Source organism: Anastrepha obliqua, chromosome 3, assembly GCF_027943255.1.
Source record: "Anastrepha obliqua isolate idAnaObli1 chromosome 3, idAnaObli1_1.0, whole genome shotgun sequence".
Taxonomy (NCBI): Eukaryota; Metazoa; Arthropoda; class Insecta; order Diptera; family Tephritidae; genus Anastrepha; species Anastrepha obliqua.
The window spans coordinates 52,222,375-52,249,401 of NC_072894.1; the positions used below are offsets into that span (position 1 = coordinate 52,222,375).

Consider the following 27,027-nt stretch of genomic DNA (forward strand, 5'->3'; position numbering starts at 1 on the left):
ATTACCAACTTGACGCATAAAAGATCGATGTTGCATGGACTGTGACGCACCATCCTGCTGAAACCAAAGAACGCCCATGTTTATGTCTTCAATTTCAGGCCACAAAAAATTGCTTCTCATGCTCTGTAGCGCACACCCTTGACCCGAAAGGTGTTCTCAGCAGCATTTTCTAAGAAAAATGGGCCAATGACGCCGCCGTACCAAACTGTCACTCTCAGAGGATGCATTGGTTTCTTGACGGTCACGTGTGACCTGATACGACAGTTCGGTTTGTTAATGTAGCCGCAAAGATGAAAATGCGCTTCGCCAGAAAATAGGATTTTGGCTTATTTTCAATAAACGCGCTGTTTGGGCTGCACAACATTGACTTTGGAAATAAGTTTGCAATATTTTCCAACATTGTTCAAGCGCAAAGCGATTAATTTCGTTCTGCAGAGATATGATGCTGACTTTCTGCCAAGATTTCCCGCGAGAGAGAGCTGCTACTGTCAAAATAACATATGATTCTAAACTCAGTCACACTATATGGACCACCGTGTATAAGTATAGTAAGTATACTTTATACCTGTGCCGTGATCTTTCGTAGTAAAATATGAAAGTAAAACAAGATCTATGTACAATTTTACTCGTTAGAGGTGTAGCCAAATATTAATTAAATTAATACTTTGCACAAATTGACAAAATTTTACGGTTATAATAGTTCTCCTGCATACTCACATTTGTTGTTGTTCATTTAATACGAGTCTATAGACTAAATTAATTGTATAATATAGACATAAATAAGCGATCAATTCACGCCACACCAATTTGTAAACACTGCCACGCCATCTAAAAATAAATAGAAAAAAGTGGTTTTAATTGCGGTATTGCTAAAATAACTAGGCTTTAGAAAATATTAATAAATATTGCAAGTAATGTATGCACATAATTAACCTGTTCTGTTTCACAGAAAATAAATAGTCAAATAAATATCTGCAACTTCGAACTTTTATAGAAATTATTTGCTTACAGTATCTGCCCAAGAAATTACGAACGATAAGCAAATATTACTGAAACTAACTACGGTAAGCAACGAAAAAGAAAGTATTGAGTGCATATTAAAAAAATCAAAAAAAAAAAATCTTATTCAAATAAAAACATTTTAGTATTCTATATATTTTTTATTTTAATTATTTGCGTAGTTTGTGGTGTACTATGTAGAAACTTTTGATATGAAATTTATTTAAAATTTCCCATAATTTGGCGTCGATCTCTCACATATTCTTAGGGCCGTTTTCTCAGCTTGCAAATGTAATACGATAATACGAAACAAACAAACAAACAGTCGGCGCGCACCCACGGTTATAATTTCGAGGTTGTAAAAGACTTCGTTTATTTAGGAACCAGCATTAACACCGATAACAATGTCAGCCTTGAAATCCAAGGTAGAATCTCTCTTGCCAACAAGTGCTACTTTGGACTAAGTAGGCAACTGAGCAGTAAAGCTCTCTACAAGACTCTCATCATGCCCATCCTATCGTATGGCGCAGAAGCTTGGACGATGACAACATCTGATGAAGCGACGCTTGGAGTGTTCGAGAGAAAGATTCTGCGTAAGATTTTTGGACCTTTGCACGTTGGCAACGGCGAATATCGCAGACGATGGAACGATGAGCTGTATGAGCTTTACGACGACATAGACATAGAGCAGCGAATAAAGATGCAGCGGTTACGTTGGCTGGGTCATGTCGTCCGAATGGATACAAACGCTCCGGCTTTGAAAGTATTCGATGCGGTACCAGCTGGTGGTAGCAGAGGAAGAGGAAGGCCTCCTCTGCGTTGGAAAGATCAGGTGGAGAAGGACTTGGCTTCACTTGGTGTGTCCAATTGGCGCCAGTTAGCACGAGAAAGAAACGACTGGCGCGCTTTGTTAAACTCGGCCAAAATCACGTAAGCGCTTATAGCGCCAATTAAGAAGAGAAGAAATGTAAACGATTTACAGAACGGAACAAAAAATTGTTTTGTACTTTAAAATTAAGCTGAATATTAAACATATATCCGAACCTTTGCCATTTTACTTTACATATTCATTTTCGATTAATTTTGAAGAAATTTTTATTAAACGCCTTCAACCAATCTGAACGATGCATAGGGAAAGAAAAGTAGTAACATCTAAAGGAAAATAATATTAACGTTTTTATATATCATTCATGCAAATCCATAAAAGACGACATTGAATTTGCAAATAAAATACTTTGTAAACTAAAGTCAAATTCTAGCTGAAGGAAGAAGCGGAAGAGAAGATACTCTCACTTTGACAAGCACCAATCAGCTGATGAAACACCATCACCTTGTATAGATTCGCTTAGATTCTTGCTTTTAAGTGCTTTGCTCTTTGTAAAAGAATTTAAAAACCAAACCCTAGTTACAAAAATTTAAAGGAAATGTCAACTGACCTTTAAATATGCATATATTATATATCGGCTCAAGAGTTTAGTAAACGCGTTTACCGTCCAGATGGTCTGTCAAACTAGAGATAAGTTGAAAAGTGTCCTAATACTTCATTTTTGAATTGTTACTTTATAAATTTTTTGTTAATATTTTCTTCTTCTTCTTGATTGACTGATTCTTCTGCGCCATACGATAGGATGGACATGATGAGAGTTTCATTCGCCGAGAAACGACTTTACTACTCAATTGCCTACTTAGTCCAAAGTAGCACTTGTTGGCAAGAGAGATGCCCCGTTGGATTTCAACGCTGTCATTATTTTTCGTTAATACACTTTCCTTTTAAGTAACAACGATTTTCGTTCGATCGCAGTCTACGATAGTGCTTCCAAATTTAGGTCTCACTCGCTTAGGCTGAAGTGAAAAAATGCTGCATATTGCATAGAAAGCTGATTATTCCAGGGATGCCTCATACTATGGTATTTGAATATGATACCCGCGCATTGCTCAGCACAGAAGTGTGCTGTTCCAATAGTAAAGAAACGAAATGGTGCAGATTTTCCTTCTGAAATAAGATTTCAATTCATAATCGAATATGAGCTCTTCACTATTGAAAGAACACCAGAAGTAGAAAAATATTTTCCGTTTATCCTTCGAATGTAATTTAAGACCCCGTCATGGCTGTAAGGCAGCATTCGCTTAAGATGACCTTTAAAAAATTAGGGTGCTGATGAAGCTTTTATTCTTTTTGAAATAAGGGAAAATGCTATTATTTTTCACCATTCTTACTTTGTTCAAATCGGTGCCTTTCAATACTTTTCGACTTTCGAGCCGAGCTTCACATGTATACGTACATATAATGCTAAATTTTCTTAGAAGCTACATATTACCGTTTATAACTTGTTGTACAGATACTGTACACACAAATAATTACCAATGTTTAAGTATTATATATCTTAAAAAATATTTAGTTGGCTTGATATTGGTTGTTATCAATAGTTCACAGCAATCGCGATTATTTTTAGACTTTTCGATTAGTTTTACCCCTCTGCATTAAATTAGACGAATTCTTAGTCTGGGAGTTACTCAGCATATTTTGAAATAAATTTCTATACATGTTTCTGAATCTATTATTCAGAAACCTATACACACAGTTTTGCATAATCAGTTTTCGCACAACAACCAAGCGTTTTGGCACACCATTCCAGTTTGCAGGCCTGTAGGAAACTCGTTTGTGAGCGAACTCCAGCCGCAGTTGATTTTGTCTTACGAACGAGTTTTAACAACAAACAGATGCCTTTTAATGCTACCTCATAGACAATAAACGATTTGGATCACGATTTTAGTTCAATTGCTTTATCCAAAGGATTACACCGAGCCAGTGTGAGCCCCACAAATCTTGCTTATGGCTCTAAGGTATAAGTATTCACGTTGACATTAGAAACTGCCAAACTTCAAGTATCAAATTTTAAGTTTAACCGGAAACGCAAGAGTTCTGCGAACGATAATATAAATAGCATATCTCGTATAAACCATTATTATTTAATTATTATTTAAATATTCATGTCAACCACATAAAAAAATGTGTTGTATTTACTCTGTAGCGATTATTTATTTCGAGTCTGCCTGACATGCATTTGAAATCGCCCATCAGAAATCTGATATCTTCAAACAGATTCAACGCATCATTTATGTGACTGAAAATTAAAATGCAAATATGTTTCATAACTCTCGCCATAAATTATACTTATACTATTCTGTTTGTTTTTTTGCAAACATTTAACAACAACAGATGCAAGTAAAATATAGAAAAAATCAAAAAGTCAAAAGTCACACTTATGCGCATACTCGTATTTATAATTTTGCATAACGGATGATAATCGTAGGACAAAGCTGAATACCTGTAGTTTGTAGTTTTTGAAGTATTTTTACTCAGAATGAGCTATGGAATATTTGTTTTTTCTCATACAAGTGAATCTGCGTTAATGCACGTATGATAATATCCCATTAAGAAAGAAAAATAAAATGTCAAGATGTCAGTATATAAACAAAAAAGTAATGCAGTAGATAATATTTACATATATATAGTATACATATATGAATGTTATAAAAGTGCTATTATTCATTTGTTTTTATAGTAAACAATTTATTAGGCCCTTTCTGCATGAGATATGTCAATTGGTAAGGTATACCAGCTTTTAGTTAACACGTATTAAGGCATGCATGTACATATACATATATATATACATAGATATTTGTATACTATCTATGCACGAAACTCAAACATTTGTATGATAATTTCGCTTTATTATAGAAAACTCCCTCTGTACAAATATATTTGGTCACGGTAAAATCCGTAAATGTGAAACACATTTATAAAGAAAAATTTTTCAGAGTGAGAATTAATTCAAGGTTTCAGCAAAATTTCACTTAAATGTGATTCACAAGAAATTTGATTGAAACCTTGAATAACTTCTCGCTGTGAAAAATTGTACTTTATTTCAAAAGGGAATTAATAAAATATTATTAGAAGGCCATTACGCACTGCGACCAGAGCTGATCTATTGTGAAAAATTTATAAAATAACTTGTCGCTAAAACTAATTATTTCTCTCACTAATCACTACATTATATCATCTTCAAATTCGGTTTAATCTGACCTGGGGCATCGCGGAAAATGCCGCTCTATTAACTTAATTCTTAAAAAATGCTTTAAAACAAGTAATTTCGCAATTTTCAACTAAATAAAATTACTTATTTTTACTTAAATTTCTTTTTATTATAAGACACAAAAGAGAATATTTTATGTATAAAAATTATAAATTAGCAATCAACATGATTGGTCATAATTTGCAAGTAATATAACTTTTTCAATTCAAACGTGCCTTAGTTTTTCAATTGCGAATTTAAATAATATTATTTAAATATTTCCAATCCAAATGCTGATGGCTGCTCGCACTATTTCTTCAACGAACAGTGAAAACTTTTACTCTCGATGCTACTTCTGAGGTTGATGTTCATTTGCCTAGTCGTGGTCGCCTTTGAATGTATTTTATAGATTTTAGTGGGCGGATCAAACAATAGCGAGTTGTTAATTTATCTACTTATATTAGTGATAAAGGAAACTCTTCGTGGCATTACAGTGAAGTTGGCAAAATACATGCTAGGGTACAATCGCAACCTCTGCATTATACTTCGATCGTCTTTTGTCAGCCCCACTAACCATATTTACATGAGAACCAATTATGAATAATTATTCCACTAAAGATAAGCGAAGAGCCTTTGGCGACATTAACAATTATAATTGCCCTAACCAATATTACTTCGAACCTTTACCATTTTTTCCCATAATCACCACGTTACAAAGTTAAAAACATTTTGTATATAAATAAATTTCATACTTCAATAAAAAACCATAAGACTTAATGGTTTGAACTTTGTACAGGGTCCGGCACTCGAAGTGTAACCAACTTCAAAACGCTCGCGTCTGTTAGTTGGCCAAATGACAGTCCAAAGTATTGTTTACAAGCGTGCGACGCGAAAAAAGAAAATCAATAATGGATTTCAAATGTAATAGTGCGACTGCATTATATTTGGCTGGAAAATCACAACCAGCGACTTTGGAGGACAGGGTCCGAACTGAAAGATTCATCGAGGCGCTGAAAAAAGACATTGTCCGCGAGTGGGCCAAATTCCTTGCAAGTCACATTCGGGCAGCTGCGATTCGTTTCTGGACCGTCTCAAGGCCATAGTCAAGACAAAACGTGATCATATCTAGTGACAGTAAATTGATTCTAAATTTGATATTATTTTCACACATTTTTACTTTGAATTGAATAAAAGTAATTTTCCAAACTAAATTTATGTACAATATTGGAACAGACAGGCGGCCCAGTCGAACTAGCAACATTCTTCGCAATAAACCTTAAATACCTCAAAATTACCTAGCTAAAAAGTTGAAATATATATTTTATTAATTTTTGTGTTCTACTTAGATACATACATATGTATATATATATACATACATATATATATATATATATATATAATATAATTGGCGCGTACACCCTTTTTGGGTGTTTGGCCGAGCTCCTCTTCCTCTTTGTGGTGTGCGTCTTGATGTTGTTCCAGAAATGGAGGGAACAGTTTCAAGCCGACTCCGAACGGCAGATATTTTTATGAGGAGTTTTTTCATGGCAGAAATACACTCGGAGGTTTGCCATTGCCTGCCGAGGGGCGACCGCTATTAGAAAAATGTTTTTATTAATTGAGTTTTACCAAGATTCGAACCAACGTTCTATCTGTGAATTCCAATGGTAGTCACGCACCAACCAATTCGGCTACGGCGGCCGCCACATGTGAACATATAGGTACTTATACATAAAACAAGCACCCATTATTTGATTACAATTTTAAGCCAAATTTGAGTAAGTGTCTACATTTCTAAGACCGCCACTGTAACTTATAAGCTCTCCGTGAATTTAATTTAAATCAAGGAAAGCATAAACCAAAAAAACCGAAAAAAACAAATATTACTTTGCAATAAGTACCACCGTTCATATTGAGTTGTGAAGTAAATATCTGCCTTTTACGATAATTTGCCATTGTGTCAATGTGATGGTCGTGTTTTTTTAAATTATTCGCCTGAATGGCACACGCTTAAAACTTCATATTACATATATAAAAAGTAAGCCTGCAATATTTTTTATTTTTTTGTTGTGCAATTCAGGGATTTAATGTTTGACGGTCAACAATTTGATTGATTTTTTCATAGAGCTTGTTTGTATATTATTGTCTGTTGCTGTTGGAGTGTTTTCTGAATCAATAATTTTTTGAACTATTTTTTAGGCTTCTTGACATTCAAAAAGTTCGCAAATATACGTCCTTGCAAAAACAAATTTTATATTTCCGATACGCAAACGCCATATATATACAAACTTGTACATACATATATGACACATACATACATGCATGCTTGAATTCTGTATTAATTTTGGCCCATATATTGTACTATTTTTTCATTTATTCACAAAAGATAATTTTAAATTCAATACGCGTACATGCGTATACAGTTTCTAGGGAAAGTTATTAAATAAAAAAAATGCCTTAAACGACTTAAGGGGATCCGGAAATGCGGAAATTCCCAATATAATATAATAGCTTCTACATTAACTAGGTAGAGAGTGGTCTGCGCGCTCCCTTACCTCAAACTTTGAAGTTTTATCACAAAGCGACTTTTTTCGGTCTGGTGTTGTCAAAAAAAAAAACAACTATTCAACTGAGTCGTCGGAAATTTCAATATGTTGTTCGCAACATCAATGGCTATCGGCCGTACTAGAATCATATTATTATTTCAATTATTTCGTATCTTTTTGATTAAGAAAACTGGAAAAAACCGATTTTTAGGGTGTCAAATTCAAAACCGAACCATTTTGTCAAACAGTTATACTGATTAATAATTTTTTTTGGTTTTTGTGATACAGATAAATAGAAGAGCCAAAATGGACAACACCGTTCAATATTTTGGGAGGGTCGACTTCAGCACCATTTTTTAAATTATTAAAATGAAAAAAAATTATTTTTTAATTTATTTTAATAATAATTTAATAAAATAATAATAATTCATTTTTTTAGTTTTTTTTTCATTTTTGTATGTAAAAGAAGTTAAATAAAAAGGCTAAAAGATTTAAATATCGTTTTTCATTATTTTATTGTAAAAAAATCCTGAAAATACCTTAAATTTTAGGGCTCTAGACCACTTGGACCCCCTTATTATCGAATGTCAATTAAATTTGGTAAAAAATACGCTTTATTTATGAGCATATATATGCATGTAAGCACATATAATATAAATATCGGTTATAATTAGGAATGGATATAAATGTACGCAAACGTGTACATTTTTAAGCTGGCTGGCAAAACAGGTCTGACTCGGGTTTCAGTATTAGAAAAAGTGTGTTTGTATATTTAAAGCCAAGATATAACTTAAGTACAATTTATAATACTTGAAATAAATAACAAATGAATGTACAGATGGCAAGTGTACTTACTTTTGAAATACTTAATGTATGTATATGTATATGTATGCCCATATTTTGAAATTTAACTTACTATCGCTCTGAGCGTTCTGTATCGTGACCAATCTCGGTTTGGTAATCAGATTATTTCTTTTATCTTCGAAATTTCTTGAAATACGCTTTATATACGCATTAATAAAGTTTCCGTATGAATACAGAATTTTAGTTTCTTTTATTTATGTTTTATTTTCGATTTTATTTGCTCCTTTTTATTTTGTTTTATTTTCTTTTTATTATTTTCTGTTCTAGCATTACAAATAAAATACTATCTTTCTCATTGTATTATTGGATGAAGTACTAATTTAGGCTGTTAACATGTTTTATTTGGGAAATCAATGATATCAGGTGAAGTATATGTAAAGTAAAAATGTGAGCCATCGTGTCATACTTAATACATACCACGAAAAAGCCGTAGCAACTCAACATTTTTACAAGCTTTGACAATTTATTTATTTATGTTTTCATTTCATTTACGTTTTATCATAGAACAGTTCATCTATAACGAAGAACAAGTAATCCCTGTTACAAATTATATACAAGATTTCTAAAAGTTGGATAAATTTTCATCAAAAGTTCAAGTTTTTTAGCAGTGCTTCTAAAGAAAATTTAAGTACGCAGTTTCACAACCCGTTTAATTGTAGTATAGGTTAGTTTATGTTAGACTGGTTGGCATTAAGCCACGCATAGACCTTTTGGTCCCTAGCGGTACCAGATGGAGACCGACCTCTATGAATACTGAAAGTAGACGTCATGTAGGATGTCAGCGCTTTTGGCGAATCTAAGCAGAGCTGAGAGATCCGCTTTTGAGACGTCCTCCAGACCATCCCGCATGGGCTCCCAGGCATTTTAAACGCGTTTTTAATAATGTCGGACAAACGCACAGAAGGTGTTCTTAAGTTTCCTCAAATTCCTCTCTGCATTTGTCCGTGTTAGGAATCCCTACCTTGTACGCATGTATGCCAGATTATGACCTTAGTATAATAAAGTGAAAATTTACGGCTCAAAAATACAGTTCATTTTTGAAAATTTGTTTCCCTGATGGTGTTGCGTATTTCTTCCAATATAAACCAAAAATAAAAACCGAGGAATTGTGATGAAAACATTGCGAAACTTTTCTAATTTTTATATTCTACTATACTAAAATTGGCACTTACACAATTTTTGGGTATTTGGCCAAGCTCCTTCTGTTATTTGTTGCGTGCGTCTTGATATTGTTTCACAAACGGACAGTTTGAAGTTTGGATTAATATAGTTTTGGTTAAGCAATGATTTATACTTAAAAAAAAAATAACATAAAAAAATAAATATATTCCAAACTGATCAAAATATTGAGATGAGAGTTATTTTTTCGCGGGCTCTATATATGGTAAATGAGGTATTTTTTAGTTGTATGAGAACTATCGATATCGATAACATGGTTTGACAGTTGAGAATGGCAAACTGTGTTGGCATTTCTGTTCATTAAGGTATGGCAAGTCATCATGAATCGCGCAATGCTAGAACAACGCTTCCAAATTGTGGCAATGTAATATGAAAAAAATAAATCTGTTCGATCTGTCGGTCATTGGTGCCGTTACGGTGAATGGTGTTTGAATTTTTATATCCAAAAATTAATCAGCCAAACATCGATGATACTTGATTCCAACAAGATGGCACAACTTAACATACAGCCATCCAGTACGCTTAACAATTTGATTTATTTAATAAAAAATGTTGTGGAGAACATTTGCTTTTCATCCGACACTAATGAAGACCGACGCAGTAAGCGTGACCGCTTTGCTGAATTTACATTCCACAAATCGTACGTTAGTTGGAATAATATCATCAGTCCACCCACGATAGTTTGGAAAACTCGACGGTTATCACCTTTGACTATGCACCTACAACTATATCAGGATTATTCCGAGCCAGACAGTAAGTGCTACTATGGGTATATAAACGGAACAAGTAAGGTTGCCAACATTCCACTTGTTGCACTAGCCGCTGTGTAGGCTATAGCCTAATGGTGATAATATTATAGAATGTACATACATAGAGTTAGCGTCAGTGTGTACTAAGAAATGCAGAGTATTTTTCTTATGGAATAATGCTTTAATCGCCTACGTGATTTTGACCGAATTCAACCACGTCATGTATCATGTCTAGCCAGCAACTATATTAGTATTATATTTTATTTCAGTTTCTCGCATTCTGTTTTGATATCTGACGCGGTAGCCGTTTGAGCGTCTTTGGTTGAGTTTAACAAAACGTGCCAGTCGTTTCTTTCTTGTGCTAAACGGCATCAGTTAAACACACCAAGTGAAGCCAAACTCTTCTCTATCTGACCTTTCCAGCTCAATGGAGGCCTTCTTCTTGCTCTGCAACCACCAGCTGATACTGAATCGAATACTTTCAGAGCTGGATCGTTTGTATCCATTCGGACGAGATGACCAAGCCAGCAGAACCGCTGGATATTTATTTGCGGCGCTATGTCTATGTCGTCGTAAAACTCATGCCGCTTTTGTTTCATACTCGCCTCACTGACGTCAACGTGCCAAGGGCTAAAAATCTTCCGCAGATTCTTTCCCTGAAACACTCCAGACTGCGCTAATATATTATTAACCCATTGAACTAAGGCGTTTTTCAATAGGTGCGCTTCAACTTTTTTCCGGTAGGGAGGACGAACGACGCAATATTTTTTATTCTTCAGTGATGAAGCTCACTTTTGGCTCAATGGCTTTGTCAACAAGCAAAATATGCGTTACTGGGCAGAAAGCAATCCACACGTGATTCATGAGGCACCGTTGCATCCCGAAAAAATCACTGTTTGGTGCAGTTTACATGCCGGCGGCGTAATTGTCCCATATTTTTTCGTTGACGAGAACGATCGCCACGTTACTGTGAATGGAATGCGGTATCGATCCGCGACATGATAAACGATTATTTTTGGCCTCAATTGAATGGTATGGATTTAGACGATATGTGGTTTCAACAGGACGGGGTCACAAGCCACACAGCACACGCTACAATTGATTTGTTGAAGAGTAAGTTCGATGAGCGCATTATTTCCAGAAATGGACCGGTCGAATGGCCGCCGCGCTCGTGTGATTTGACGCCTCTAGACTATTTTCTTTGGGGTTATGTGAACTCATTGGTCTACAATAACAAGCCGGCGACGATTTGTGAGCTCAGAGCCAATATTGAACGCGAAATTGCTGGAGTTTCGGCCGATTTATGCAAAAGAGTGGTCGAAAATTGGGTTCAACGATTGGACTTCGTAAAACGTGCACGCAGTGGTCATGCAAAAGAAATCGAATTTTATACTTAAATGTATATGTTCAAACTCGATAATAAAAAAAAAATTAGTTAAAAAAGTCAAACCGTTTGTGTTTTATTCAAAAAAGTTCAAAAGTTGAAGCGCTCTTACTGAAAAACGCTTTACAAGGTGAAAAATAAGAAAAAATGATTTTGAGTGATATAATTTTTTTCTTTATGCGTTTCATTGCTTGGCTGCTGTATACTGCGGTTGTCTATTCCACAAGTGTCAAATATTCCACAAATGGTAATCAATTCTACATATTTCGCTAGGGTGATTAGTTTTGTGCCACTTTATATGTATTTACTTTTAATAATGAAGCGTATCTAAGAACATTCGCTAAGGTTAGAAAGAAAATGATAATGCACATATTCATATAACTTTTGTAGTAAATATTAGTCTCATTTTACAATCCATGCAGTTGAACGTCTCGATTATTTCGTTAGTCACTAATTTGTCCATTTTGATTGTTCTCGATGCAAAATATGAATTCCATTCACTGAACTTAATTACTGTAACTGTTTTATGCCCGCATATTCTCATGAGTTAGCAATTAACATTCTTTACTATAAATATTTATTATTCAATTGTGCACTATTTTTCGACTCAAAAAATTTCTCACAATATTTACTTTCTAAACAACAATGTACCTTGCGAGTATCTTGCTAATCATTTAAAGTTATTAATTTGTTTTAATTATTGCTACCGGCCAAGAGAGTTGAGTGTGATTAACATTCGGATAGTCCAGAGTTCGATGCTAACTGTGGGCATGAAATATCAAATACGAGAGTACAAAAATGTTTTCGTGGCAATCGTCTCTCGCCATTGCCGTCTGGAGAGCGCATACAATTGGAGGAAAAGCGCGGCCAAACAGCCCGCAAAGGATATATGCGCCTATTATGTACTTGTATATATTTATATTTATATTTATATGCAAAATTACATTACACGTATTGATGTTAAATTTTCTGTGAACAATCTCTAAACAAGAAAATAAACAAAAAAACTAAAAAAAAAAATTAAAATTAATTCACAACTTCTCTGGTTGAGTACGACGAAGTGGAAGTTACTCGTAATTAGTGCTGGATACTTTGACAATAAAGTTGTTTACTCAATACCTAGAAAAATTAATCATGTGAGCAATATGAACAAAACTCCTAATTAATAATGCTACTTGCTCTTACAGAAGCAGTAGCGTCTGGAGACTGCAATTCGACCACATTTAAATTTTGTCATACACTAGAATAAAAGCTACATAAAAACTATGAACCAGGTTTGTAAAAAATTGCAGGGATTAAATCTTCATTGAAACAAAATTTCTTGCCTTATTACATTGACTTTTGTTTTGATGGATTGACTTTTTATCATTGCGAAAGACTTCAAGTTTGAGTTTAGTGTATTGCAATGGAAATTCAAAAACATGTACATACATATATATTATACTCGTATGTTGCAGGAGAGCAGATTTAAAAAAAAAATTTTTAACACAAAATTTCTGTTTTTTTATCGGCAATTTTTGTTAAAAAAAGCTGTTTTGTCATTTTTTAAAAACATTCTCCTCAGTATTATTTTTATTTTCTTCATAAACTACATATATATATGTATATATAAACTGTATATATATATGTATATATACAGTTTCAAGCCGACTCCGAAGGGCAGATATTTTTATGAGGAGCTTTTTAATGACAGAAATACCCTCGGAAGTTTGCCATTGCCTGCCGAGGGGCGACCGCTATTAGAAAAATGTTTTTCTTTAATTTTGGTGTTTCACCGAGATTTGAACCTACGTTGTCTCTGTGAATTCCGAATGGTAGTCACGCACCAACCCATTCGGCTACGGCGGGCGCTATCATCATCAATTACCTGTGAAAAATACCGACCTACTGCCTATTTACTATATATAGTATTTGGATTTGCGGGGCGTAATATTATACTTGTATAATCGTACCGCTGCGTTTGCTGGCGCTTCGCTAGAGCAATATTTTCGACTGGCTCGCTGATCGTATTTGAATATACATAATTAGAAAAGTTATGGAAATCCTACTATAAAAATTTCAGGTATGAGTGAGCATAGTCTCAGCTATTAAAAGCAAAAGATTGTGTGTGTTTTTTACACATGAGAGCAAAAAAAAATTGGCCAACATGTTAAAAAGAAAAACAAAATTTTCTGTATTATTAACAACTGTAATATATTTGGTTCTTTTTACATTTCTATATAGTTTTTTTTTAGTGGGGAAAAAATACTTCATTTTTTTATAACATAAACAGTAAAAAAAATAGTAATTTTCAAATCTAAAAAAAATATTTTAGAAGTTTCGAATTAAAAAACAATTCAATTCAATTCAAAAAATTGTTTTTAATTGGATATTTTTTAAATATTTTTTTTAGTTTTCAAAATTAATTTAATTTTTATTTATTTTTTAACTTTTGAAAATGACTGGTTTTTTAATCTTGAAATAAAAAAATTTGAAGCATTTTTCCCCAATTAAAAAAATATAGAAATATTAAAAAGAACAAAATATATTTCAGTTTATACAACTGAAATTTTGGTTTTTTTTTGCATTTTATGAATATGTTGGGGAATTTTTTTCCTCTCATTTTTAAAAGCACCAGCCAATTATGATTTTTTTGTTTTCCTTATTTCTGAACACCAACCCAGATGTTTTTCTTATTTTGCTTTTAGTAGCTGAAACTATAATATAAAAATTACCTTTTTCTTTAATTTTAAAATAAAAAAATTCGAAGTACTGGTACACCAAAAAATAAAACAAATATAGAAATTTTCAAAAGAGCTGAATATATTTATGTTTAAAAAACTCCATACCAAAATTTTCAACATGAAATGAATCCCAAAATTATAAAATTCTTTCTTAAGTTTCTAATGTTTACTTCTTAATTTATTATTGTTTTATCAGAAAAATTTACGTCAATGCCCAAATTACTTGGAATACTTGACATGGAAGCGCTCAAGAGTTTTCTTGATCTACAGATACATACATTCTGTCAAAAAGGTGCCGGGAATTCTTCAAAACGCAAAATAATTGTTTAATCATCAAAATTTAATCGCCTTAAAACTAGGCTCCATTCGAAGCAATACACATTTGCCAACAATTAGTCCAGTCATCAAAGCACCTTTTAATCACATTCGAAGAGATCTTCTTCAGCTCCTTCAGCGAATTCTCTATAATGGCCTCTATCGACTCAAAGCGGCGTCCGCGGAGTGGCAATTTAAGTTTTGGGAAAAGGAAAAAGTCACAGGGGGTTAAGAGTAACCTTAATCCACAGATACATATACGTATATAAATTAAAAAATTCAAGTTTTATGTACGTTTGAAAATTTTGCCTATGCTTCATAGTTGTAAAAAGTTTCATGATGTTTTATTCTTGGTTAGGTAAATGAATAAACAAGTTAATAAGCCCCTTTTTTACATACTTAATGAGAATAATTTATATATGCTCTCTAAAAATTCAAAACACTTTAAACCATTGGCCTAATACAAGATTGATTTACTTCTACAGAGTGAGTCACATGCCTTTAAGAATTCAGTTTGATAATAAAAAAATGTAAATAAAAAGCACATGAATATTTTTCAAAGAATTTTTTTATTGGTAAGAGTGAATCTCGTCATGAAATAAAATTATATTAAAGTGAACCACAGCTGCCTGTTTTTCTGCTAAACCATTTTTTCAGTACATTTTCGTGAGTTTCGCCATATACAGCGTTTTTCAATAGGTGCGCTTCAACTTTTTTCCGATAGGGAGGGTGAACGACGCAATATTTTTTTATTTTTGGCTTGTCATTTGTAAACTTCATTAGTATACATTTCATCATGGAACGCTACACACTTTAGCAACGATTGCAAATCGTGCAAATTTTTTATGAAAATAATCGTTCTGTTGCTGCTACTTTAAGAGCATTACGACCATTTTACGGTCCATTTAACAAGCCGTCCCGTTTTGGGGTTATGTGAAGTCATTGGTCTACAATAACAAGCCGGCGACGATTTGTGAGCTCAGAGCCAATATTGAACGCGAAATTGCTGGAATTTCGGCCGATTTATGCAAAAGAGTGGTCGAAAATTGGGTTGACCGATTGGACTTCGTAAAACGTGCACGCGGTGGTCATGCAAAAGAAATCGAATTTCATACTTAAATGTATATGTTCAAACTCGATAATAAAAAAAAATTAGTTAAAAAAAGTCAAACCGTTTGTGTTTTATTCAAAAAAGTTCAAAAGTTGAAGCGCTCTTACTGAAAAACCCTATACATACATATATATGTATATATAACTATCAAAAAGGAAAATTTATGTACTGTAGCATATGAAAATGTATCCAAATATGTTTTAAACTCGTAATACTTTTATATAGGTATCTTCTACACTGCGTTAAATAACTAAAGCACAAGGAATCATTGACAAATTCCGACAACTGAGTTTAAATTTTAATTTTAAATTTTTTTTCTACAAAATATATTCCATCTTCCTACAAATCCAAGTTTCTAACTTTAAGCAAATTAATTTTTTTTTTTAATTTTCAAGGAAATTTGACACTTTTTAATCAGAATTTTTAGAAACATTTTATGTATACAGTTTCATAGTTAATAATGTGCAAGTTTAAACAGGCTAAAAAATTGCATTTATTTTTGCTAATTTTTTTGCTGACGGTGTCTTCCATGTAAAAATGTCGAGCATTGCTTATATGAAAAAATGCAGACGATAGCAGAAAGGGGGAAAATAAGAAAATTAAAAAAATATCTGAAAAGTTTTTAACAATTTTTATAATTTTTTTTCTTCTTCTTTTCCTTTTAGTATAGGTTTGCAATTGTTTTTCTTAACACAATTTACATATATGTAATATATGTATAAATTATTATAAATATATAAATTTTTTTATTGCACTTCTGTTGATTTTGAAACCCACACTTCCCGCCATTTCTTTGGTGGACGACCCGGCGTGCGTCTTCCAGATGTTATACAATTTCTCGCTGTTCTAATAATCCTGACCTTAATTTGCACAAAGCTTAAAACTTGGATTAATGGGTAAAAAAATCAATTTTTTTCGATCAATATTTCGGAAGTATAGGCTTTTAAGAATATACTGTCAAATTTTTGGAAGTATATTACTAGTATTTTCGACTCTACAGTCGTTTTAGCAGGTAGAGTCAGAACTTTAAACTCAATTATCTCAACACTACTTTTTGCGGCCTGGAGTTATAAAAAAAACAAAAACTATTCAACTGAATCATCTGAAATTGTATTGTAATATATTGTAAACAACATCAATGGCTATCGCCCGTATTAGAATCATATTATTATTTCAATTATTTCGTATTTTTTTATTAAAAAACTGGAAAAACCGATTTTTAGAGTGTCAAATTCAAAACCGCGCCATTTTATAACTTTTTTTTTCTTTATTCTAGTACAAAGGATCATAGCTACAGTCATACTGATTAATACGTTTTTTGGTTTTTGTGTTACAGATAAATAGAAGAGCCAAAATGGACAAAACCGTCTAGGTCCAATTTTCCGATAAGGTTATTTTCAGCGCCATTTTTTAAATTTTTAAAATTAAATTTTTGTTCTTTTTTTCATTTTTGTATGTAAACCAACTTAAATAATAAAAATTTAATATTTTATTATTGTAAAAAAAATCTGAAAATACCGTAAATTTTCGAGCTCTAAACCACCGGGACCCCTTGCATGCTTTCTATAGGAGAAGTACATAACTATATTTTAATAATAAAATTACTACAATTAAATAAGCAACAAATAAATTGTTAGAACTTGTCCTAGAGCTACGGTTATTTAACGCAGTATAAGTTCTAGTTCAGGTGGCAAATTAATCATCCAATTTGAATTACTTTTGTATAAGGAAAACTTTTATTTTCACCTTTAACAATCTCCATAGCTCGTCTGTTTGTATACTGCTGCTGTCTAGGTCACAAGTGAAATATGTATGGCAGAACTCGCAAAATTTATAAATTTTCGGATAGAGTGATTAATTTTGCTCTCAGCGAAAAGTATGGACTCAGCATACTTTTAGTTAATGGTTATTTGTTGTTAAAGTGCAAATTCGCCTCCACAAATCCACTTCTATACCGTGAAAGCCAACGTTTGCGCTCCAATGCAACCAATAAAACTGAAGGCGTCAACTAACGGATCAGCAGAAAAATCGACAGCTCTGTGATTGATAACAGTTCGGACACCTATATGAAATGAAATTTGCTCATGCAAAATAGTTTACTAATACTCCCACTTTATTCGTGCATAACACTAAGGGTAATCCCTCACAGGTGAATAATTTTTATACAATAATCTTGCTTCAGAACTACATATTCGTTATTTAAATGTAAAAAGCGCACAAACAAAAATGTTCTACCAATGCATGCAAAATCTAAGTTTTAAAATACTTCAGCATCTAACAGGTCCATTTACTGCGTTCTACATTCTGACTATGACTCAAAATGGACGATAAGTAAATATTTAAAAAATAACAAAAATCTCTACCATAGTGACAGCCAGCTGATGAACAGATAAATTCTGCACAAGTTTGGATATACATACGAGTATATGAAAGGTGAGAGTATTTAGGCGACCGCTGTGGATGAGTGTATTTGTGCGTAACATTCTGGCAGTACGTGCTGAATTCGATCTTTACTGCGGATATACGAGTAAAACATGAAATCGATAGAAAAATGAATAAAATTATTTTCTTTACGGTCAGCCTTAAGCAGCGAATTCATGCAATGGTAAATTTGCTTAAAATCAACCGTTCAGCGGCGACAAAATTGCGCACCTACTTCTAGCGAGGAGGCACACCTCAAATTGGTGAAAGAACTCGGGCTAACACTTGCCAATGATGTACATACATATACGTCAAACTACTAATAAAGGAATTGGAGAGAAATACAAACCTAGGACTTAGGCAATTTTTAGAAACAATATCAATATATTTATTATATTTGAATACTTCCTTTTTTGTATATTGGCTGAGTTAAAATATATAAGGTGATTGAAAAACTTTCTATTTATTTATTCTACTGATAAATAGGTAAGCTAATGCAACTGTTGTACTTAATAACTACATAAGCATATCATAATCTTATGTACATATGTTAATTAGGACTTTTACTAACCTAATTTTGATCGATAATGATACACATGTTTTCCATTACTAATCATTACCACACAATGCGCTGGTTACACCGTAGCACTTCACTGCACTTGCCTATCGTTAAGCAACGATGACGAATACTCCCAATGTTTCCATCATTTACACAAAGATATGTATAGGTTTGTACACAGTGCCGGATGCAGAAAATAACCTACGCTTACCACCAGTGGTATTCAAAAGCTAAACGGTTTTGTATTTTGTAGCACTTTTTTTGAATTTAAACTTAACCCAGATATACCCAATTTATTACAGGTAGTACACCTAGTTTTCAGCGAACTGCTCAACACAGTGTATGGATAAAAAATTTGTTTAAACTCTCTTCATACCAGTTTGCAGTGTAGGCTCGCCGGCATGTCTGGGTTAAAAGAAAATTCTGTTACGTGAAGTATTACTACATAGCCGTTATATATATGTACTTATACACTCGTACATATAGTAAACTGAAAATATGAAAAAACCATATAAAATTAGGGCCTGTAGTGACAGTAAAACTGATCTAAAAGCCTTTGGAATGCAAATTGAGGCTAAAGTCTGTCGTAGAGTCGACTAAACTTGAACTGTTCGTGGGTGAAGGCGCACTGTGGTGTTTTGGGAAATTGATGAACTGTGGTTCTTTCGAACATTTTTAATATTCAGCATTTGGACCAAAGTCAATTTTTGGGGCTAAGCATAGCGCGAACAGTCGGGCATATAAGAGTTTTATTAATCAAGCTGGTGAGAGCTATTGGTGCAGCACCTTCAAAACAACCAAATATTTCCTAAAAAAGCCAGACAGGACAGTAGAAAAATTCTTTCTCAGACAGAGATGAGGATAGTACGAGTATAAAATATTTTCTTTGCCGCTGTGCGGTCTTTCTAGACCGATGAGCAATGAATTCGCATCCTACCTTTATTTTTCTTAACCTTAAGCTCCCTCTCGACCTTAATTAGACCATTCTATATCATTCTTTATCGGTTATAACTTTAAGAGGAACTGGTGTAAAAAATATTATTGATATATCTTATTCACCTAAGAACTTGTTAAAATACTATTTTGAAATGATTATTAACTTGTTTAATAATAACTATTTTGAAATATTATTGAATACTAGTAAAGATTTACAAGCTCCGACCAATTTTTGAAGCGGAACACCCAGAAGTTGCTTCTAACCATGCTGGCGTTGTGTTACGCGTGTGATCCACATTGTGCTCAGATGGTACGCGCGAAAAGATTTAGTCAAAAACTGCTTTATGGCAAAGAGAAGAAACCCGAACTATTTATAATTTTAAGCTAGCAAGTTCCAAGCCAATTCGATACTAATGATTTCCCTGCAGGGTATTTGAAATCTATCTCGATTATTTATTCACGGTTTCTCGGGAAATACGAGTATGCAACCACATAACAAACAAACAATATTATTATGTTTGCATGTATTGTTATACCCGCGGGTACTAGTGTGCGAAAGGGTATTATAATTTCACTCATATAACGGATGTATGTGACAGCACAAAGGAATCGAGTTAGATATCGATATATAAACCAAAAGGCTTGGAATGAGGAATGGAGTATATTTAGCCATGATTGTGCGTTTGTCAGTTCAATTGAACTTGGTACACATTTTACTCTTTGCCCAAGGTGTTTTGCTATTCGGCCGATAACCATGCCCACCTCCCATACAAAGGTAGTTTTCAATCAAGCAAAAAACGTGATATCTCTGTTCTAAATAAAGCAAATAAACCCTAGAAAATACGACGTAATTGAAATTTAAGAAAATTACCCGTCTTGGCGTGAATGTTGGCGTAAATTTGCCCAAGCTTTGTACTCGTCTTGTTCGCAACTTCATTTAGAACCGACGTATGTAATTATTATTGAGATCGGATAAAAACCAGGCCCAGAGTTTGTATTATATCTTAATACTATATTTTCGTCCGTTTGTCTGGTGTTACAAGCTACTCTATAGTCTCTTAGTTTGTTTGATTCCAAAATTTAACAGCCAGCCCAAATTAAATTTTACTATTGTATAATGTAGCCGTAACCGAATGGATTGATGCCCAACGACGATTCGTAGGTTCGAATTCCGTGAATGAACATCAAATAATAGAAAAAATTGTTTCTAATAGCGATCGCTCCTCGGAGACAATGCCAAACCTCCAAGTGCATTTCTGCCATGAAAAAGCTCCTCATAAAAACCATTTACCGTTCGGAATCGGCTTAAAACTGTAGATTCCTCCATTTGTGGAACGACATCAATACCGATCTGGAGCTCGGTCACATACCAAACGGAAGTGTACGCGCCAATTACTTATTTATGTATTTTTATAATGTGCGCAAGTACACGAACCGAATTTGGCCCTCCTTACTTGGTTTTATTTGCTTTTCTGAGTAAGTTAATTCCGCAATGAAGCATCAACAAAAAGCGAAATGAAATCTCTTAGTTGCACCTATTTGTTTAACTGTGAAGTATATGAATCATCGATGCAAACTTTTAATAATCACAACTACGCTCAAAACATAAGCAGTTACCTTTCGAAAATTAAATGTTGGTTTTCTTTAATTTAGAAAACACCTGTAATTTTGAATTATTGAATTTGCCATTAACACGTGGACCAAATTTTTTTTATAAAAAATATATGCATTGGTTGGTTCCCGACTTCATACTCATTTATAGGGTAGCATTATTTTCTAGTATACGAAATAGAAGCTCAAGCGAAAGAATATCAACCGTTAAGAGATTTCTATTGAAACGAACAAAATATTCAATAGTTTTTGTTTGAAACAAGTTCTATTCATATAAATCAACAAGTTTCTAAAGTAAACAATTTTAGTCTGACATTCATAAGCGCAGCTCATACATATACATAACTACTTACAACAACATATAACTACATCAATTTAAACACGATATAGGAATCAGCATATCAACTACCCTCTACAGTGCTTGAGAGAAACCAAACCAATACAGATCGATGCGCTCTGATTTTGGTTCCTATGACCTACATATTATATTTTAAAACATTAAACCCAAGCAGCGGCGTACTAGGGCTTTTATAGCAAAGTTTACTAGTTTTATAGCAGAGGAGCGTCGCTTTTCCGAGCAACTCACCCTTGAATTTTTCTTTCGATTATGCAACCACTGCATAGTTTTCCAGACTGAAGTGGCAGGGAGGCTGTGGAGCATAGGAATGCTAAATTAAAAGTTTAGGTTGTGGTTTATTAGATTAAGAAGAATATAACAAATGGGCTGAAAAGTCCCGGGCCCAACACATAGATGGAACTAGTTTTAAACGTATTCACCTCTTATTCAGTTAGTACTAACATTAAAACGACATTGTTTAAATTTCAATATAGGTATTCTATTCATTAGTTCATGAGTTATTGTGCTAAGAGTGACGCTACTTTTGTTATTTTCAAAAAAAAAGGGAATTTTTGGAATGGAAAAATTGAAAAAAAAATCGTGTTTTAATATTACACTGATTTTTGATGAGGAAAAATATTGTTCAAGCGAAGCAATATTTAATGCGGGGACGAAATCTCAAAAGACGATGTTGTTGTTGCAAAAATATAAATATAATAAATACTATACTTACTTCCATAGAATGCGCCAAAAGCAGCCAAAGTTGCTACCATTAGGCACTTCACCAGCATATGAGACCGTCATATTTCAGCTTTTATAAAATACTATCTATATAGGATGACTGCAGCAATGGAAGAGGAAAATATGCAGCAGCTCAGGAACAATCAGAAACTGTTGAGGAATAAAGCGACAAACTTTGCACTTATCAGCAATCGGTAATGATCAACTCGTAAATTGATGGTCGGCAGCAGGAATAATCTTAACGCTAGCGGTGTACGGCCAATAACATCGTCTCGTATTATTTGTCATTTACTGTTGCAGTTCTAGACGATCTCGCTATTTGCTGTTTCTTCGCTATTTAGCTAGCAGTTGGCTTCTGTTCACGATCTTTCCCCTGACGTAGTAAACTCGAAAATGTGGCAAACAAGCGTCACCGTAACCGTCGCCACCATCACCATTACCGCCACCAATAATGCCGAACAGGTGAATTAATTACGATGATACGTGCCGCTGAACTACACCAACAGCGATTGTCCGTCGCATTTAGTTGAGCGAATGACGACGAATGCAACTGGACACGGAAAATTGAATTTGTATTGCAAAACGATTTTTCTACGATTGTCCCGCTCGCGAGGTACAGGCAGGCTCACTCACGCCTCATTATCGAAATTCCAACACGTCTGCGATGCGGGTCTTTTGGTTATTTTATTGTATTTCTATTATTATTTCTTTTGTTTAACGTATGTAATGATGTTTTGTATATGTGTGTATGTGTGTGCATTTATAAATGTATATAGTTAACAAAATTTTGTTGTTTTGACTTTAGGCGAGTTCGTTACTTTTTCTGTTTTGCTTGTCATTTATTTTGATGTTTTTGGTATTTTCTTGTTGTTGCTGTTAATGTTTAAATCACTTACTATTAACAATCACTTGTGTTGATTTTAGACATTGATTGGTTAATATATTTTTTAAGTAGACATGCACATATTCAAACTTAATTACATACACATACACACAAATTGGTATTATATATTCACTATTTTGAAATGGACTTAATTTTTATCGTTGAATGGCATTGATGTTAAAAATTACTGATTCCTGACACTTTCAAATTCATAATCGACATTTTTTCTACTAATCTTTAATTTCACTTTTATATGTTTTATCCAAAAAATTTCTTTTTTTTAATTAGTTTTATGTATCTTTTGACATATATTTTTTTATCTATGAAATAAATTAATTTTCACTAAGCACGCAAGCATATTATATTTTTCCCATTGCATAATTTTCGCGGTTGATGTTGAAATTTCTGTAATGATAAAAAATATAAATTTGAATTTAATTGCATTACAAAGCTGTACAAATACAGGGTGTTCCAAGTGTTCCATCTTTTTGAATTATATATAATTTTAACGCTAAACTACTTTTACTACAAAAATATTTATAACGAAATATTTGCTAATTTAAGAATATTAATTTTACATACAGCGTCCCTCAATTTGCACGGTACTCGAATTACACGATTTCGCTTTTAATCGATTTTTAAATCATAGGTCTACTTATTATTTTGCATTACGCCATTCATTTTCCAAAACGTCAATCGCAAACATTGAGGGGGTGCGTGAAAAAGAATAAACTTCAAAGTCATTTGTTCTGATTAAATTCTAATAACAGTTGAAAATAGGCAGTTTTCTAGTTTAAAAATGTATTTCGTAATAGTGCATTAAATTTATTAGAGTCCCATAATGTCAACAAAAAGAAAACCCATGGAAGGGAAAACAATCAGTTTGGGCAAAAAAAAATATTTAAAATAAATTTATAGAATTATTTTTAGACGAACTAAAATCTGGACAAAGCTCAACATCCGTAACAAAAGTATATGAACTGAATGCGACGAAGCGAATGGAAAAGCTTCTATTCGAAAAAGTGTAGCCAGGGGAACTGCTCTGAGCTCAAAATTTTACACATATCATCGAGATGGTTTAAGCAGTGGAAAAAGCTCTCATAATTTGGATCGGTAAATTGATAGATACAAAGCGCTTATCATTTTAGCTCTTTAAAAGAAAAGCAACAAACTCTATTTTTTTTTTAATTTAGTGCAAGCAAGAGATGGTTTGAAAACTAAAAAAAGACACAATCTGAACAAATTTTTTTCCCATTTTTTACGATTATAATGAACACATCTGCGACTTTTCTTTGTCTCCTTTAGATCGATTTACACGGTTTTCAAGTCTATTGAACATATCGGTCTACTTTTTATGACTTTGTGTCTCGTTTTGCACGGTTTCGTTTTGCACGATTTTTCCAACAACGTATCTACGTAAAAAGAATATTTTTCTTGATGCTACCCCCTAAACTTGCTCTATGGCCAAAAAACTAAGTCACCAATATTTGTATTGCTTCTTTTTTATTTAATACGTATTCGTGCCGCCGACGCTTTGAAAATTGCCATTAAATTTCTATACGAAATGCCCAAAAAATGATATTAATACTTGTTATTTTTTTTTCAATTTCTAAGCTTCTTAAATTTTGGCGAGATTTCAGGGTCATTACGCAAACAGCTAAACTTTCTTTTCAGTGGAAATTCGTGAAGGAAAATTAGAAGAGAAGACTGTGAAATATGGTAATGTAAACATTTCATACCAAATTTACGAAAAGCTGCATTTCTTCTTCTTCTTCAAATTCAATGGCAATTTGCAAATCGTTGGCGGAAAAGCTAAATATTTATTTAAAAAAATAATAAAAATACTTAATTTTTTTTTAATTCTGGGCCATCCTAATATTTATATAAACACAGGATAATCTAAATTGACACATGTTTTAACCTACTGCTAAATACTATTATTTTGACACTGACAGCGATTTACCATTCAAATCTCGGCTATCAGCTACTGTTATACAGTATGTGTCAGAAGAAAACAACAAGTTTTTCTTGTAATTTCAAGATATATTTCGTTCTGCATTTTGCTGCATAATAGTCCCACTCAAGGGCTGTGACGCCAGTGCTAACTCAGGTTAGTGTCGTTCGAAATTTTCCCGTAAACGCAACCAAACAAAAATATGTGAGAAACACGCGAAGCGTTTTGAGGCGGTATTTTTAACCACGCATTCGAAAGGGCCGAAATTATCCTACGCCGTGGCTGTAAAAGTAATTAAAAAATCAAAAAGTTTGTTGTGATGTGGAATTATACCGCTGGGTGTACAAAAATGTTGATGACTTTTCCGAGCGCGGCTTGAAGCGGGTGACGACAAAAAAGCTGGATAAAGTGATGGTCTAACTTTTTAAGGGAGACCCTTCTTTGTAACTACGTCAAGCACGATCGGTTCTTGCTAAAAAGGAATAGATGTGAGTGTCAACACTATCGAACGACGACTGAAAGAGGTGAACATATCCAACCGTCCCACATCATTAAAACCACTGCTCTCAGAAAAACACATTGAGAAACAACAAAACAAACAAATTGCGTCACAGTATTGGACTGGCCTTCCCAGTCCCCAGACGCCAGCATCTTTTGGAAAAGATAGTCCACTATTTAAAGTAACTCGTGCGTTAAGTTCGCAAAATCTAGTCCTGTTTGTCGACGCGATACGCAAAAAGGTTTCAAAGAATGCCGAGAAAATGTCAGGCTATACTCCACATCGATGAAGACTACACGGCTTATTGAGTAATTGCGATTCGTAGTTTTGTACATACATACTTAAATGTAAGATTTTTTTTAAATATATGTCTTTTATACTTCATGAATAATCGCGGTTCTTTTTTTCTGACACAGACTGTATCTACACGAAACTTAGTGAATCTGACGCTTGAACAACATTTGCAAGTATTGCAATCCAATTTCCAAAATAATTAACATATGTTTTCCAAACTGAAAATAAGTTTTGTAGCGGGCTCATTTACATTTCAGCGTCTATGTTCACAAACAACATTTTCGGATTGGCAAACCAATGCGGACGCAGAAAGTAACGGCTTTGTGTGGATTTTGGAATAGTGGCATCATTGTCCGATTTCTACAGAGTTATGAATACTTTTTTGTGTATAAAAATTAAAAGTATGAAATTGGGTGATCACAATCAGACAATCCACCCTTTGCGTAAAAAGTTCAATTATTTTTTTATTAGCCAGCGAAGTCAATTAGCCAGCACAGATCCGCTATACTATTTTTAGGGTATCGTTATGGAAAGTGGCGCAAAATTAATCACACAATTTTGATTTTGAATCACTTTTATAATATAAATAAATAAAAAAAAAGTATTTTGAGTAATGGAATTCTTTATTTCATGCGCTCCATTGCTCGTCTGTTTGCATACTGCAACTGCCTAGTTCCCATGTGGCAATCTGCAAAAATCGAAAGGATTATACGATAGGGTGATTAATTTTGCGCTAAATCGTATATTGACATGATAAATGCGATTACCGTCTCATCCATTCATTAGATAGAGTCAGTGGTGGTCGAAAAGGTAGCGGTAAATTGAGTTGACGGGATGTATTAAAGT

At 33.5% G+C, this 27,027-nt stretch overlaps 1 protein-coding gene across 2 annotated transcripts in view; it reads right to left on the minus strand.

Annotated features, from left to right (window-relative positions):
* Positions 1–22,921, minus strand: part of LOC129240878 (bestrophin-2-like) — a 61,355-nt gene extending 38,434 nt beyond the window's left edge. For both annotated transcript variants that reach the window (XM_054876930.1, XM_054876929.1), the window contains exons 1-2: positions 22,544–22,921; positions 718–828 (exon numbers count right to left, since the gene is read on the minus strand). In XM_054876930.1, coding sequence (XP_054732905.1) covers positions 718–828; positions 22,544–22,614 — 182 coding nt within the window. In that variant the 5' untranslated portion in view covers positions 22,615–22,921. The remainder of the gene's footprint in view (positions 1–717; positions 829–22,543) is intronic.
* Positions 22,922–27,027: the final 4,106 nt, after the last annotated feature.